Source organism: Peromyscus maniculatus, chromosome 12 (assembly GCF_049852395.1).
Source record: "Peromyscus maniculatus bairdii isolate BWxNUB_F1_BW_parent chromosome 12, HU_Pman_BW_mat_3.1, whole genome shotgun sequence".
NCBI lineage: Eukaryota > Metazoa > Chordata > Mammalia > Rodentia > Cricetidae > Peromyscus > Peromyscus maniculatus.
In genome coordinates, this window is record NC_134863.1 from 25,236,929 (window position 1) to 25,252,934 (window position 16,006).

The 16,006-nt window shown below is 48.4% G+C and overlaps 1 protein-coding gene across 2 annotated transcripts in view; it reads left to right on the forward strand.

Annotated features, from left to right (window-relative positions):
- Itgb5 (integrin subunit beta 5) overlaps window positions 1-16,006 on the forward strand; it is a 118,949-nt gene that overhangs the window by 60,515 nt on the left and 42,428 nt on the right. For both annotated transcript variants that reach the window (XM_006974543.4, XM_006974544.4), the window contains exons 6-8: window positions 6,610-6,771; window positions 7,945-8,040; window positions 10,000-10,089. In XM_006974543.4, coding sequence (XP_006974605.2) covers window positions 6,610-6,771; window positions 7,945-8,040; window positions 10,000-10,089 — 348 coding nt within the window. The remainder of the gene's footprint in view (window positions 1-6,609; window positions 6,772-7,944; window positions 8,041-9,999; window positions 10,090-16,006) is intronic.

Genomic DNA, 16,006 nt, shown 5'->3' on the forward strand with positions numbered 1-16,006 from the left:
CCAGTCTTTTCTCCCAGGCCTCGGGCTCTCTGGGGCCAGCTGTTGGAGATGAATAAGCCAGCGAGTCTGTCTGCGCCTTGGGGCGTAGCCAGCTTTTGTTTATTTTCTTAGACTGGGAAGGGCTGGTCCCCGACTCTCAATCCCTACTTCTCCTTTTTATGGACGCCTGAGAGAGGTCAGATTATGGGGAACTGAGTGAAGAAACAGAGGCAATATTTAAGAGAGATGAGGCATGAGAGGCCAGTGGAGAAGTGGGGGTCACGGAGGGGTTATGATCACTGGGCTACGAATATATTTTTAAGCACGTGGGAAGGAACTAGGGAAGGACTGACTGATGGGACATTTTCCAGAGAGGGTGGGATTTACCGGGCTGTGTTTTCTCAAGGAGGGAGGAGCCCGCCTTCCTTGGGGACAGTGAGATCAGAGCAGAGGGCAGGAAGCTTGAGGTTTAGGATAGAGAAGAGGATACTGGCTGAACACCATCCTTCTGGAGCTGCGGCACATTGTAGAGACAGGTGAGGAGGAGTCCTGTTGCTTGTCTCTCAGTGACAAAAGAGGTCACCTAAATTGAATATGGACTGAGAGGTTGAAAATTGAAAAGAGGGCCGGCCATGAATGAGATACAGATCTAACTAACAGAAGCCAAGCGAACCGCAGTCCTGGCCAGGGGCCGGGTTTCTTGCCGGAGTCCAGTGCGGCTTCCGCTCCGCCCACCCTTGACATTTCCATCCGAGGGCTGACCTCGATCTGTTTAATGACATCAGTTTTGTTTACATGTTGATTTTACTCAGACATACAGAAAGGCTTAGCTACAAGGCAGACCCTTTAGACAATCTTTTTAATAAAGAAAACATTCAACATAAAAATGAGGAAATGTAAATAAGCAAAAAGGAGATAAACATCATGTGCGGTGCTCAACTCTTGAAGAGACCGGGGGTGTGGGGGTGTGGGGGGGTGGACTTCTGAGTTAGAAGCACAGGTGGGAGTTTTTGGCTCCGTGGAAATAGCGGTGGCTGGCAATGAGTACCAATTACTGCCTATTTACCACATGGCAGGTACAGGGCTGGGTGGCCCCTGTGACCTTTTGTTTAATCCTTTCGACAGCTGTGTTTTATCAGTAGTTATTATCTTTCCTTTATAGATGAGCAAGCTGCTATTGTCAAAAATTCAGTGCCTCGCTCAGGGTCTCACGGGTAAGATGAAGCAGATGTGGGGCTGGACCCAGATCTACCAGCACCTAGCTGCAAGCATGCCGTGGACGCCAAGGAAAAGTGCTGATGTGTGACATTCCTAGTCCACGCCCGGCCATTGGCATGTCCTTGGAATGCGGTGTATGTAAACTACACTCTGAGCAAAACAAGCCTTCTTTAAAATTCTCTCTCTTTTAAAATACTTTTTATTTTATATTATATATTTTAAAATAACTATGTTGAAGTATAGTTAACATACATAAACCATACATTGAAAGTCTAGCACACTTTTTATTTTGTTTTTGAAACAGTCTCATATAGGTACCCCAGACTGACTTCAAACTTGGAATCCTCCTGCCTCAGCCTCCTGAGTGCTAGGATTACACATATGTTCCACCATACCTGGCCCCATTTGAATTAAAAAAAATGACATACATATATACTCAAGAAACCATCGTCAAATCTAAGATAACAAACATCAGGCTGGTGAGATAGTTCATCCAGTCAAGGTGTTTGCCACCAAGCCTGACCGCCTGAGTTTGATCCGAGGCCTCACTTAAATGGTGGAAGGAGAGACTCCCACAGGTTGTCCTCTGCCCTCCACGTGGGTGCTTTGGCAGGCATGGCCCCCAGCAGAGTCAATAAGCTAATGAACGTGTCATCTATACCTGTGAGTTTGTGACCCCATCATTTCTCTTTCCCGAATCTCCCCTAGGCAACCACAAATCAGCTGTCACTGCACATAAGATCTAGTTGCTAAAATTTTATATATACCATACATTACATTAGCCTAGCCTGTTAGACTCCGTACCATTATTCCGAGATTCCTCCTCGCTGGTAAATAGATCTATTCATTCCCTTCGTGGCTTAGTGTTACAGAGTTACCTATCTTATCTTTTATTCACCTGCTGATGGATTTGGGTTATTTCTAGTTTTTATCTATTCCCAGGAAGCCCTATGGATGTTGGCTTCCTTACCTTTTTTTTTTTTAAATGGACATAGGCTTCTATTTCTTTTGGGTTAATACCTGGAGTGGGTTAGCTGGTCTTATCATATTTAATTTGTTAAGAAACTTATCAGTGCTTTTCCAAATTATCTATAACGTTTTATGATTCCAACGTCAGTTTTGTGAGGAGTCTGGTTTCCACAGATTTTCGTCAGCATTTGTGGTCTTTTGTTTGTTTTGGGACCAGATGTATTGGTTACTTTTCTGTCACTGTGACAGAACACCATGACTAAAGGCAACCTATAGAAGAGTTGACATTGGCTTATGGTTCCAGAGAGAGAGAGAGAGAGAGAGAGAGAGAGAGAGAGAGAGACAGACAGAGACAGAGACAGAGACAGAGACAGAGAGACAGACACACCATTGTGGCCAGGGAGGCGTGGCAGCAGGCAGCCAAAACAGGAAGCTGGGTGTTCACATCTTGTCACCCAGGAAGCTGAGAGTGACCTGAAAGTGGGGAGAAGCTTTAAACACCCTCAAAGCCTTCCCCCTGTAATGTACTTCTTCTAGGAGGGCTGCACCTCCTCAGAGTTCTAGAACCTTTCCAAATAGTACCACCAAATAGGGACCCAGGGTTCAAATACCCGAGCCTCTGGCCACATTTCTGTCTTAAACTACTATGCAGAGTCTCACCATGTAGTTCAGAATGATCTCACATTCATTTAGCCCAGGCTGGCCTGAGACTCATGATCCTGCCTCAGCACCCTAAGTGCTGGGATTACAGGTGTGTGCCACACAACCAACTTAACTTTGCCCATTTTAACATGTATGCAGCAGATTCTTAGTTGACGCAGGATTTTTTTAACCCTTTGCTATGAAATAATAGTCTCTGTAACAGTTATGTGGCCTTATTACCAAGTAGTAAAAGAGGAAGGATGTAAACTGGTTAATCCTGTCCCTTGAATAGTAATTTTGAGTCTCATTAGTTTCCTTTATGTGCCACATAACTGTGTAGAAAGACCCAGCAACAGCCATGCCAAGCAGGCTCAGTTCCATTCTCCAAGGGCTGAGAAAAATGAGGGACTCCCACAGGGCTCCATAGTTGGAGTAGAGTGGAGACTTGGACTTAGATTTGTCTCTTCAAAAGATACTGGACTTTGGCTCACTTGGATGCTCTGTATCATAGTTAAGCGACTTCCTTTACAATGAGTAAAATCCCTCTGCCCAGCGTTGTTCCTTGTCTTAAATGTGGAATATAAATCATAATTCTTTATAAAAGTCTTTGTAAAACAACCCTATGGGCAACCAGACAGCAGGCAATATATTTTGAATAGAAATACTCCTCAGTCATCATGTGAAATCTGCAAGCTGACAGCCTGGGTGGGTAAGTCATCTGTGTTCTGACCCATTCCTGTGACCTGACCTCTGGGCCAAGGCTGTTGACACCGTTAGTGATCAGGAGCCCATGTAAAAGGAAATAGACTTATTGATTGTTATTCGTGGAGCGGTGCCTACTCCAGATGCTTTCTTTCCAGCAAACGTTGAGTTTTGGATCTAGCAGTCATAGATTAAATGCTGCGGTACTAGACTCTTTTCTGAGTGTGCACACAGCTTCCTCTCCCTGTATGATTGGGTGATTTAGCTTTGTGGGTGAGACAGGGGCCATCTCAGTCTGCCTTGATGGTAGAGTGAACTGGTCAGTTTATCCATTTGCTCAACTATGGGATGATGATGTCTGGCCAGCTTCACAGGGGTTGTAGCAAGGGCTAATGGAATCATGGATGTGTTCAGTAAAAGGGAAGTATCCTGCCTGTTACACAGACAAGAGAAAAAAAAAGCTTTTGAGGTGACAAATAAATTGGTCAGGGTTACACAGGTAACTAGAAGCAGCAACAAATGCCCATCTTAAAGCATTCAAGTTCCATGTTGTCTGTCTCCTTGCTAACCTAACCCCCCCCCCCCCAATCTGTCTGTCTCCACAGAGAAGCTGACAGAGAAAAAAGGAGCCAGAACAAGCAAATAACAGCATTCAAAGATCAGTCTTGCAAACGTAGTGCTTATAGTTTGAAAAATAATGGGAAGGAGAAGAAAAGATTACCCAAAATCCAGCCGGGCGGTGGTGGCGCACGCCTTTAATCCCAGCACTCGGGAGGCAGAGGCAGGCGGATCTCTGTGAGTTCGAGGCCAGCCTGGGCTACCAAGTGAGTTCCAGGAAAGGCGCAAAGCTACACAGAGAAACCCTGTTTCGAAAAACCAAAAAAAAAAAAAAAAAAAAAAAAAAAAAAAAAAAAAAAAAAAAAAAAGATTACCCAAAATCCGACTCCAAACACATTATGGCATTTTTTTTTTCATTATCTCCTGTTCTTTTAAAATAGAATTCTGTGTTTCTTACACGGTTTATAATCCCACCACAAATATCTGCTTCTTTGTTTCTGCTGTCACTGTTTGCACATAATTTCAGACTTTTTATGAACATAATTTCTAGCGTGGAGGGAGGGACTATCAGTTTACTCCCTACTCCCATACCCTAGGATATCTGTGTCTTTCTGGTAATGCATAATTTCATGGTACTTTTATGGGTAGAGTCTTGTGAAATAGAATGGCTGAGTTGACAGATAAATATTTCTTAAAGTTGGTGGTTCTTTTCAAAGTCTGGCTTATTGAGGGATAATTTATGTAGCGTGGTAGTCACTCTTTTTAAGTGTATACATACACATTTAGAAGGTGAAAACCAGCAGAGCAGGAATCAGAACCTCGCAGAATCCTGGCAGCTTCTCTATGGCTTCTTCCTGTCCCACCAAGAAAAGCCTCATCCCAGCTCCTATTCCACGATTAACTTGTCCTGGTAGAGCGGTGAGGGGCTCCAGCTCCCCAGCATGGGGGGGGGGGGACGGTCCTCTCTGATGTGCTCTTTTTCTGTCTCTCTGCCAACACCTAGAACGCCTGTTTCCCTTTCTCCGACCTCCCTCCCTATCTCTTCTTTCCATTTCCTTGAAGGGTTCTCCCTCATTCTTCCAGAGCAGCTTGGGTTTTATCTGCATTGGAAAGGCCTTTCTCCACCTCAGCCCTCCTCCTCCTCATCCTCTTGTCCTCCTCTTTTCCATCATCTTCATCATCCTCTTATCTTCCTCCCCATCATCATCGTCCTCTTATCTTCCTCCCCATCATCATCGTCCTCTTGTCCTCCTTATCATCATCATAGTCATCTTGTCTTCTTCCTCCCCATCATCATCATCATCCTCTTCTCCTCCTCATCCTCCCCAACATAATCATCATCCTGTCCTTCTTCTTATCATCATCATAGTCATCCTCTTGTCTTCCTCCTCCTCCTCCCCTCCCCAGGTTCCATTAACCTAGTGTTTGCTTTCATTAATACCCTCATAGTAAGTTGAAGCTGCTGTTTTCATCTAAACAGAGTATCTTAAAGAGCCGGAATAAGATCAGGGACCTTCCAAGGGATCTGGCACACAACAAGAGATGAGTGGCCGCTTGCTGGACAAAAGTTCTCTGGCTACAAAACTGACTCCTCAGTAGGTGACCGCTCTTGTCCACCACAGATCTCCAGGCCTTCCATCTCCTCTGGCTCTCTGTTGAATCTCTTTTCTTCTTCTCCTCTTCCTTGTTTTGTTTAATCTTGTGATATGTTTTTCTTGTGCCCATGCTGCTTTTGAAGCGAGTAAGACAGCATCATAGCTGTTCAGATGATGATGAGTGAGAGAGGGTGGTACTCAGCCCCTCATCTACCATTGAAAGACAATTGCTTTTCACCTTTGAGATCGATGAATCCCACCTCCATGAGTTCCATATCTAGTATGTAGCATAGCTAACTCTCGGCAGAGTTTAAATCCTCCCTATAGTTACCGATACATTTTGGGATGCCCTTTCACCGGTAGTAAAAGGCTGACCATCAGTTCCTGATAATTCCTGAGTCGTTTTGTGTAATGTTATGGCTATAGTGGCCATATATGAGCAGTATGGAGCCCTCCCCTTGCTGTGCACTGTGTTTAGCTGAGCCTCAGTCTGCAGACTAAATAATCCCCTGTGGTGAAAGAGTAAGGGAGAAATAGCGCATCGGATGCACTTTGGGCATTGAAGTGATTTCAGGAACTGGAGAGTTCACAGCTACCAGGAAAGATGGCGGTTCTTACCAGATCCTCAACAGGCTGAGTCATCTCTTGACCATTTGGGTGCTTCACTGTGATCCAACAGGGCTTGAAGTGTTTAACCATCATCTTATACAGTCTTAGCCAATGTGTGTGAGGAAGGCATTGGGGTGGGGACAAACTTATTCTGGAGCCTGATAGGGAATCTTCCCGAGATGTAGCCTTTGGATGAAGTCAGAGGGAAGAGGATGATGCTGGAATGGGTGTCTAGGCACCATGGGCCTATGTGGGCCGAGCTTGGAGATTTCTCATCTGATGTCGGGGCAGGGTTTGTACAGGAAGGCTATAGCACCCTCCATCTTCTGTCTTTCAGGAGAAGATCGGTTGGCGAAAAGATGCACTACACTTGCTGGTGTTCACCACGGATGACGTGCCCCACATCGCGCTGGATGGAAAACTGGGCGGCCTGGTTCAACCACACGATGGCCAGTGTCACCTGAACGAAGCCAATGAATACACAGCATCCAACCAGATGGTGAGGACTGGGAGGGCTCCCCTTACCTCTCCTTGTAATCCCATGGCCCACCCTTTCCCTGAAAGCTTCTTTGGCCCTCCGGGCTCGCTGATGTTCTGCTCCATCCTGGCGATCCAGTTTTATTCATTATTTTGTCTTTTCTGACTAGGTTTTAAAACCTCCTTGTTAACTCATTCTCATCAGGGATTTCTGTAGCTGGTTGTCTTTGTTTGCACCATTGAGTACCTAACGGGAGCTATTTCACTGGAGGAAGAGGTGACCTGGGAGCCAAGTGGTTCCCATGGAGAGGTGGTCTGAAGGCAAGGTGGAGCCTGCTTTTCTGAAGAGGTCTCAACTAGGATAGAAGAAGTTAGAGGATACCCAGCCCCAGCAGATCTTGCCACATTTATTATGCAGGCTCTTCAAGAAGTGTATACCTTCTTTTTCAAATCCATTTTGATATCTGGCTAGAGAGGAGTTCTTCCCAATTTTCTTTCCGGAACAAGCCCATTTTCTCCAGCTTCAGAAGGTGACCATCCAAACTTTCCATGTTATCCAGGAGAGAGAGAGTTTGGAGAAGGAGCCTGTAACTATAGGACCTCACCCACTGGTGAACCCTGTACCCACCACTAGCTCTTAAAATCCTTAAGGACCTCGTTAAACTGCCTCTTGTCCTTCCTTTCTCCTCACTTGGATCCCCCACTCCTTCCCCGCTCCCCAGCATCACTGCCCAATTCCAGAGAGCAGTGGTCTTCGCTCTCTGTTCTGAGCCATGAGCAGGACCTACGTGCATTGGTGGCCTGACTGTTGGGCACAGGAAAAAGAAAACAAGGCAAGAAATAGCCACAGGAAGGGAGGCAAGTTAATAGGAGCCGGCAGCAGATGGTGGGGCTGATTTTCCTGGAGCTGTAATGGTCCCCATCCCTCCTGAAAGGATGAAGCGGGATACAGATCACACCTAGAGATGCTCCAGTCCTCACGTTCACACTTTGGGAGTGAGCGCCAGAGGGGACTTTTTATGAGCGTCACTCCCTGTAACCTCTTAGTTCAGGAGCCGCTGATTGGTAACTGGGCCCAACGGGCACCCAAGGGAAAGATGCTGTCAGGGAGAAGTTCTGCCTGCCCACAGATCACATGCAAGAGTCACAGCCGGTTGGAGCTGTTGTGGTCTTGACTCTTTTGCCTTGGCCTTAGGACTATCCGTCGCTTGCCTTGCTTGGGGAGAAGCTGGCGGAGAACAACATTAACCTCATCTTTGCGGTGACGAAGAACCACTACATGCTCTACAAGGTACTCCTGAGGACGGGAGGGGCCTGGATGCTCTACAGGGTATTCCTGAGGGTGGGAGGACCCTGGATGCTCTACAGGGTACTCCTGAGGGTGGGAGGGGCCTGGATGCTCTACAGGGTATTCCTGAGGGCGGGAGGAGCCTGGTGGCCTGGTCCGGGACTCATTCTGACCTAAAGCCGGTTGGAGATCAGAGTGGGAGTGGCCAGGGTCAACGGAGGAGGCCACTCTAGTCCTTTCCAGTTGTGCTTGGAGATAATGAGACTAAGGGGACTCTAGAACGTTCATCTGGCCATGAATGTCTTCACCAGGAGTGTAAACTATGTTACCTAATTTAATTCAGAGAAGTACCTAGAAAATAGTCTGAGCTGTCATTTTCAGAAGACGGGTAGCGTCACAGGGGCCTATTCCAGTCAAGAAGGAAAACTTGAAATGAAATTCTGTGCAAAGGAAACCGAGACGTTAGGCAGCCTGTATGGCTAGCTTGGTATTCCAGCTGAATGCCTTCCTACAGAGGGTGGGAGGCCAGGAGTGGCCTGGGACAGTGACTCTCCCAAAAAGCAGTCAGGGACCAAGAACAGAGAGCAATGGCTTGTTCAAGCTGACAAGGTGACCCGAGGTCTTCCCGAGGTGTCACCTGGGCCACCAGTCATGAATACTACCATGTCTTCCTGAATTCTGGACCTTGTTTGAGCCTGAGTCTATTTTAGATGATGAAATGAGAAGACACATTTTGTTCGTGCATGGGTTAAAGGTTGTTCACTGCAAACAGCATTTTTTTTTTTTTTTTTTTTTCTTGAGACAGGGTTTCTCTGTGTAGCTTTGTGCCTTTCCTGGAGCTCACTCTGTAGACCAGGCTGGCCTCGAACTCACAGAGATCCACCTGCCTCTGCCTCCCAAGTGCTGGGATTAAAGGCGTGCGCCACCACCGCCCAGCACAAACAGCATTTTAGAAGGGTTGGTTGCAGGAGCTGTATTGGGCATCGTTTCACAAGGAAAGAAATCCCGCTTGGCCTCAGTCTCCTTCCCCAGAATGGGGAGACCTGTACACCCTGAGAACGATGGGGACTCTGTCTTGTCAGCACAGCATTTAGGAGTTGTGCTGGGCAAAGGACTTTGTCCCAGGACCTACACACGGGTATCAAAAGGCCCTTAGAAGGACCCCCTTTGTATCTTAGCCCCTACTGAGAAGATGGGGTGTCCCTCAGACACTTGGGGAAGTGGTCCTCTGTGCTCCTGTAGAACAGGCGGAGTTATCTGAAAATGAGCCTGGGCTTACCAGCAGTGATGATGAGAGAATCAGGAGTTCCCGGATGAATGGCTCACTCACTGTCAGCCCTTCACTCCCCTCCACAGCCTACTGAGTGTACTCACACCACTTTTTCTTGCCTCTCCCACGGCACCTTCTCCAGCTTGTGGTGTGGGAGAGTGCCAGAGCACACAGTCTGGCCCTTGCTCTTCTTGTCCGTAGTGCACTGTTGACTCTGATAGGATGGAAGGTGTCTTGTTAGGGTTACTATTGCTGTGATGGAACGCCATGACCGAAAGCAAGTTGTGGAGGAGAGGGTTTACGTGGGTTACGCTTTCACATCCGTAGTCTATCACAGAAGGAAGTCAGGACAGGAACTCAAGCAGGGCAGGAACCTAGAGGCTGGAGCTGATGCAGAGGTCATGGAGGGGTACTGCTCACTGACTTGCTCCCCATGGCTTGCTCAGCCTCCTTTCTTAGAGAACCCAGGACCACCAGCCCAGGGATGGCACCACCCACAATTGGCTGGGCCGTCCCCCATTGACCACTAATTAAGAAAATGCCCTACAGCTTGCCTACAGTCCAGTCTTATGGAGGCATTTTCTCAACTGGGGTTCCCTCCTCTCTGATGACTCTAGCCTGTGTCAAGTTGACATCAAATCAGCCAGCCCAGAAGGCAAAATGGTCTTACTTTTCTTTGTTTTGTTTTCAAGAATTTTACAGCCCTGATACCTGGCACCACTGTGGAGATTCTGCATGGAGACTCCAAAAATATTATCCAACTGATTATCAACGCGTACAGTGTAAGTCACTGACTTGGGGGCCACTGCCCCCTCTATCCCACCCTTCTGGAACACTGAGGCCTGGAAGCTGGTATGGGTTTGAACTGGGACTTAGCTCTGTTCCCACTCCTTCTATTGGGGACCCCTAGAGTTTGAAGTGTGGCTGGGCCTGGACTCAGTGTCTCTGTGTCCTAAAGACTTGGTTTTGGGCATCAGGGAAGATTTCTGACTGGTTTCCCCCCTCCCCCTCCCCCTTTCTCATCATCTACAGTTTTGACAAATCATAGTTCTACAGTTCTCACCAATCATAGTTTATCTTATCTCTCTTGTGACTTCCTGCTCACACCAGAATGTTCTCCTCCCTTCCTCTACACTGTGGGCTTCATTTCTTTTTTATGCTTCACACACACACTCCCCCCCCCCTTTTTTTTTTTTTTTTTTTTTTTTTCCCGAGACAAAGTTTCTCTGTGTAGCTTTGGAGCCTGTCCTGGAACTCACTTTGTAGACCAGGCTGACCTCGAACTCACAGAGATCCACCTGGCTCTGCCTCCCGAGTGCTGGGATTAAAGGCATGCACCACCACCGCCCGGCTCACACACATTCCTTTGAGGCAGGTCTTTCTATGTAACTGTGGCTATCTCTGAATTCACTGTGTAGACCAGACACTCAGGGCTCTGTGAGTTCGAGGCCAGCTTCTGCCTCCTGAGTGTTGGGATTAAAGGCGTGCACCACCATGCCTGGTTCTAGCTCTGGCCTTTAAATCCTCAGGCCCAGAGCTGGAGAGGCGAGGTTTCCAAATTAACATACACATTTAGTGGTTTTTAAACTTTAGTTACTTTTAGCAAGGAAGCAGTTAGGCTCATTTACAGGGGCTCAGCAGATGCTGAAAAATAATATATGAAAACGGGATTTGAGAATGGGCTCTTGTGTCTCCAGCTCAGGGCCCTTGACTAATGCCATCAAATCGGGAATCAGACTCCCCGCCCCGTGCATTCACCTCTGTGGCTGTCAGAGGCTAGAGACCCCACAGGGCTGAAGGGCCACTGCTCCTTCTCTGATGACCTGGTGACCACAGCTCCTCTCCTGAGGAGTCAAGGCCTTTACAGAAGACAAAACCTAAGGAGAGGCCTTATCTGGGCTCGGTGAGGTGAGGTGAGGTGAAGACATCTTTCTGGGCTTCTCTGAAATAACTATCTCCCAGGATTTCCATGTTCAGCCAGCTCCAGATCCCACAGACCTCTAAGGCTCTACCAGAGCATTTTCTGGTGATGGCCTGGCCCTCTTCTCCTGTGGCTTTGACTAAAAAAAAAAAAAAAAGAAAAGGCAATAGCCAGTCGTGGTATGCATGTCTTCCATCTCAGCACTTGAATGGCTGAGGCAAGATGATTATGAATTCAAGGCTACCCTCAGCTAAACAGCAAAACCTTGTCTTAAAAAAAATAAATAAAAAGGAGGCAGGCAGTGTAACTCAGTGGTAGAGTACCCTGGTTCCATCCCCCAAACCATGGCTCTGTAGAATGGGCTGGGTGTTGTTTGCTGGATTAGAGACATTGTCTATCAGTATTCCATGTGGCTGAGTATTTTATATGTCCATGCTTGTATGGGGGGGGGCCACTCTGACCAAAGTATGGTGGGATCTCCTGAATGCTTGGGGGTGTTTTTTTTTTTTTAAAGATTTATTTATTTTTAGCATATGTTTGTAAGTTTTGCCTACATGTGTGGGTGTGTAGCTTATGTGCATCTGGTGCCTGCAGAGGCTAGAAGAGGGTGTTGGATTCCCTGAAATTGGAGTTAAAGAGGGTTGTAAACCTCCATGTGCATGCTAGGACTCCAACTGGAGCGGCCTGTGTGTATGTATGGCTTAGGGGTGTTCTTTGTGAAATTTGTGGCATTTTGACTGATCAGGATTTATTGTGTGTGTATAAAATGGTTTATTAATGAAAATCTGGGGACCTGGTGGTCAAGGAGCCAGGGGAGCAATGGGGCGTCCATTCTGCCACTTAGAAGTTGGGGTTGGGGGAAATATTTTTAGGCTACGTTAGAAACTGGAATGAATACAGTTTCCCTGAGAAACTGGGGTGGGGCGGCGGGCGGGGGGTGCTGGGGAGGCTTGGTATTACTGCTTTGCTCTCTAAATTAAACTGACTTCTGCGAAAAACATGCTAAGAAATGAAGCACACAACTTAGAAGTAAACATTGGAAACTCAGCTTTTAAAAAAATGAAGTTACAGGCCTGGCGGTGGTGGTGCACGCCTTTAATCCCAGCACTCAGGAGGCAGAGACAGGCGGATCTCTGCGAGTTCGAGGCCAGCCTGGTCTACAGAGCGAGTTCCAGGACAGGCACCAAAAACTGCACAGAGAAACCCTGTCTTGAAAAACCAAAAACAAACAAACAAACAAACAAAAAACACATAAAAATATGAAGTTACTAGACCACCATCAATAAATATTCAGATTCAGTGGGGAAAGTTCTTAAAGTGTCGTTCAGGCGTAAGGGGCACATGCCGGGGCGTTCACATTTAAATAGAACAATTTGCTAAGTTTTGGGCGTGCATACACCCGTGAAACTATCGCTTTTGTCAGCGTATTGAGTGTGCCTATCCCTCCCCAAGCTGTGACCCTCTGCAGTTCCTGTGTCTGTTCCACTTTTCTCGATAATAGGAGATTGAATGCCGACATTGGGAACTGCCGGGCGTCTGGGGCGAAGTGTCAGCCACGCTGTGGGTGTGCTGCAGTCTGTCAGCTGGGAACGTGGTGTTGCCTAAGAAGAAGCAGGTGTATTGGACTCTGCCCTGGTTGCTGGCAGAGAATTTTAAAACCCTTCTGTCCTAACTTTCGGTCTTTGGCCCTGGTCCCAAAGCTTCTGAGACTTCTCTGCCTTCCCTAAGTGACGGGAGCACCTTTTACTTTAACGCGGCGACTCCTAGTGACCCTCTGAAGAGCTTCAGGATGGGGCAAGTCAGTGATTGACCAGACCAAGGCAGTGAAGAGTTTGAAACTTCAAGTATCACTCATGACCTCCCTGAAAGGGATGTGACAAGATGGAGTTGACCGCCAGTAGATAATAATTTAAGTAGTCTTGCTCATGTAGATAATAAGGCTACCATACAAATCCTAAAAGGCCTGGGTACACAGCACTGAGTTGGTGAACACATGGAGGCGTTTGGAGGTTGGCACACCTGGAAAGGCATCAGAGTTCCTTCCATACCACTCCCGCACACGTTGCCCCATGTGCCGCCTCCACCCTCCTTCCGTTGATCTGACTCCTTGACTAATATATCAGTAACCGTAGGCAAGGTGGTGTCCTGCATTCTTTGAGAGCATCCTACGAAGTCATTAAACTCAGAGCCCATGGGAGGAACTCTCACTTACAGCTGGTCATAAGGATAAGCGGCAACCTGTGACTTGCAACTGGCATCTGAAGGGGGAGGAGGCAGATCCTGTGCTACTGAGCCCACAACCTGTGGGATCTGACACTCTCTCTACGGACATTATTAGAGTCACGTTGGATTAGGGGACTGCCAGGTGCTATCCATGTATGTGTAAGGGGTGAGGGTGGGGGAGTCTTATCCCCCCCCCCTTGTCAGCAGCGTATGTGGAAGACTAAAAATGAAGGAGTAGGAAAAGCGGGGTGTTCTTACTTCAGATACCCATCTTCCTGCTCCTGCCTGCCTGGCCAGTGGGAAGGTCTGCCAGGCCTCGGGCTCCTGTGCTTTACCTGGCTCTGAATCTCCCCACAGGCCTCCCTTGCAAGAGGTGAGCTCTGGGCAGAGGAGAGACTCTCAGTAGCTCTGGCTAGCCTCCCTCCCATTCCTTCCCGCCGCCGCCGCCGCCGCCGCCGCCGCCGCCGCCGCCGCCGCCGCCGCCAGGGTCCACCATGGCTGTGCGTGTTGGCTCTGCTTGCCGTCGTCGGCATTGCCTTGATGTGTGGTGCATTTCATGAGTCACACAACCATGACTGCGGGTGGGTCTTGGCGTTGCTCCCTTGGGTGTTGGCGGTGGATCCGTGGGGGCACTGGAAGATTCTGGTCAGCATGTATGTCCCAGATGAGATGGTTGTGGTCTTTGGCCCAGTCTGAGTGGTATGCGTCTATCACAGTGTGGGACTGTCAGCCCTTAGATGGATAACCTTTTTCTAGCTGTGCCAGTTTAACTCTGTTACTCTGTCTACCCAAGAGTGCTTGGCAGCACGTCGTCTTGCCCAGGGTAGTGCCGAGGGGAGAGTCCCTTCCAGGGCTCAGCTTCCTGGTTCCAGGTATGGACGGAAACATCCCCTGGGCAGCAGGAGAGGTGCCCCTGCTTATGAAGAGAGGCACTCGGACGGAAGGCAAGGGGCCTCTGTTTTAAAACGGGAGAGAGCAGGATGGGCGGCAGACCACTGGGGTAGCCGTGGAGGGTGACATCAGAGCCTGTGGTGGATTCTGCCCCAGCGGAGAGCACATGTTTCTCTTTTGGTTGTTGCCATAAAGTCTGCGCCAGCCTCCCCCCATCCCCCACAGCTGGCCGGACCTAAAGCAATTGCAGATGTGACCTAACCTGGCACCGGGTGTGTAACCGAATAGCCGCGAAAGGGCTGGCATTCTTGACATTGTCTTCTTCTTTTCCTGGGATGGGGGTAAGAAACCCTCTTCCAGGACAGAGCTGGGAGCAATTGAGTAGATTCATGGGCCGCACGTGAACGTCCTCATGCCTGTGAACAGATTCCTGTGGCTTTGATCCTCAGATAGGCGTTGCACTTGGTTCTTTTCGTCAACAAATACGTCCTGAGAGGCTGATGGTGGCCGTCGTTGTATGGCACACGGCAACAGGACGTTGAACGGCCCTCCCCTGCAGGAGCTTGTGGTGTTTTGGGGAGACGGACCCTCACAGCCATGGGGCGGGCGACCTGGTGATTCACACTTTCCAAAGTCAGTGGAATCTGAAGAAAGAAGCCTCCACATGGGATCAGAATGACCACTGGAGGGGCGGGGGCAGGTTTTGCCTCAGCTTTTGCTACCATAAATGAGAGGTCTGAGCTAAGACTTCACCATGCCTGCCAACTGTAATGGTGAGGGAGGTTCTGATCCCAGAGGCTCTGTGGCAAGCAGGAGGGAAACCCAGCCAGCCAGAGCATGTGCTGGGGGGCTGATGGCCATGTAGAACATAGAACCCCCTCCCTCCCTCATTTTAAAGATTTTTTTTTTTAATTTTTAAATGTGTGTGTGTGTGTGTGTGTGTGTGCGTGTGTTTGCCTACTTGTATGTCAGTCAGCATACCATGTGTATGCCTGGTACCCTTGGAGAACAGAAGAGGATGTCAGATCCCTTGACACTAGAATTAAAGATGGCCATAAGCTGCTATGTGGGTGCTGGGAACCAAACCTGGGTCCTCTGTGTAGAAACCGAGGATTTCAGCACCAGATGTATAAACTGACAACATGGCTGCTCCATGGTATGGTTAAGGGGAAGGTTTGTATTGTAGATTTGAGGGGGAGGACAGCCAGAGGCATCTGGAGGAGTCCAGAGCAGAGGGAGAAAGTAGTAGGCTGAACATGGCCAGCAGACTAGACCAGGCTGTGAGAGGAGATGGGAGCAGGGGAGAGGAGAGGGAGAGAGGGGAAGACAGAGAGGGGCCAAGAGAGAAGCCAAATGAGTGAGCACATGGCCCAAAGGTCAGGGTTGTATGGGAATGAGAAGTTGGAGACGGTTAGGCTAGGGCGTGGGGCAAAAAGAGCCGCAGGTATTTCTGATGCCGAGGAAGCCTGGAGGCCAGCATGCACTTTGGTATGTCCGTAGGCACCGCAGGCAGCCATTTGTCCTGAGCTGCTTTGGACCTGATCTTCTGGAAGAGCAGAGTGCCCTTAACCACTGAGCCGTCTTCCCATACCCCCTCTCCAGGCTTCTTTATAAATACGAATATGGCGCATGTGTGTGTGTGCATTTTCCCCGGTTGTGGGTAT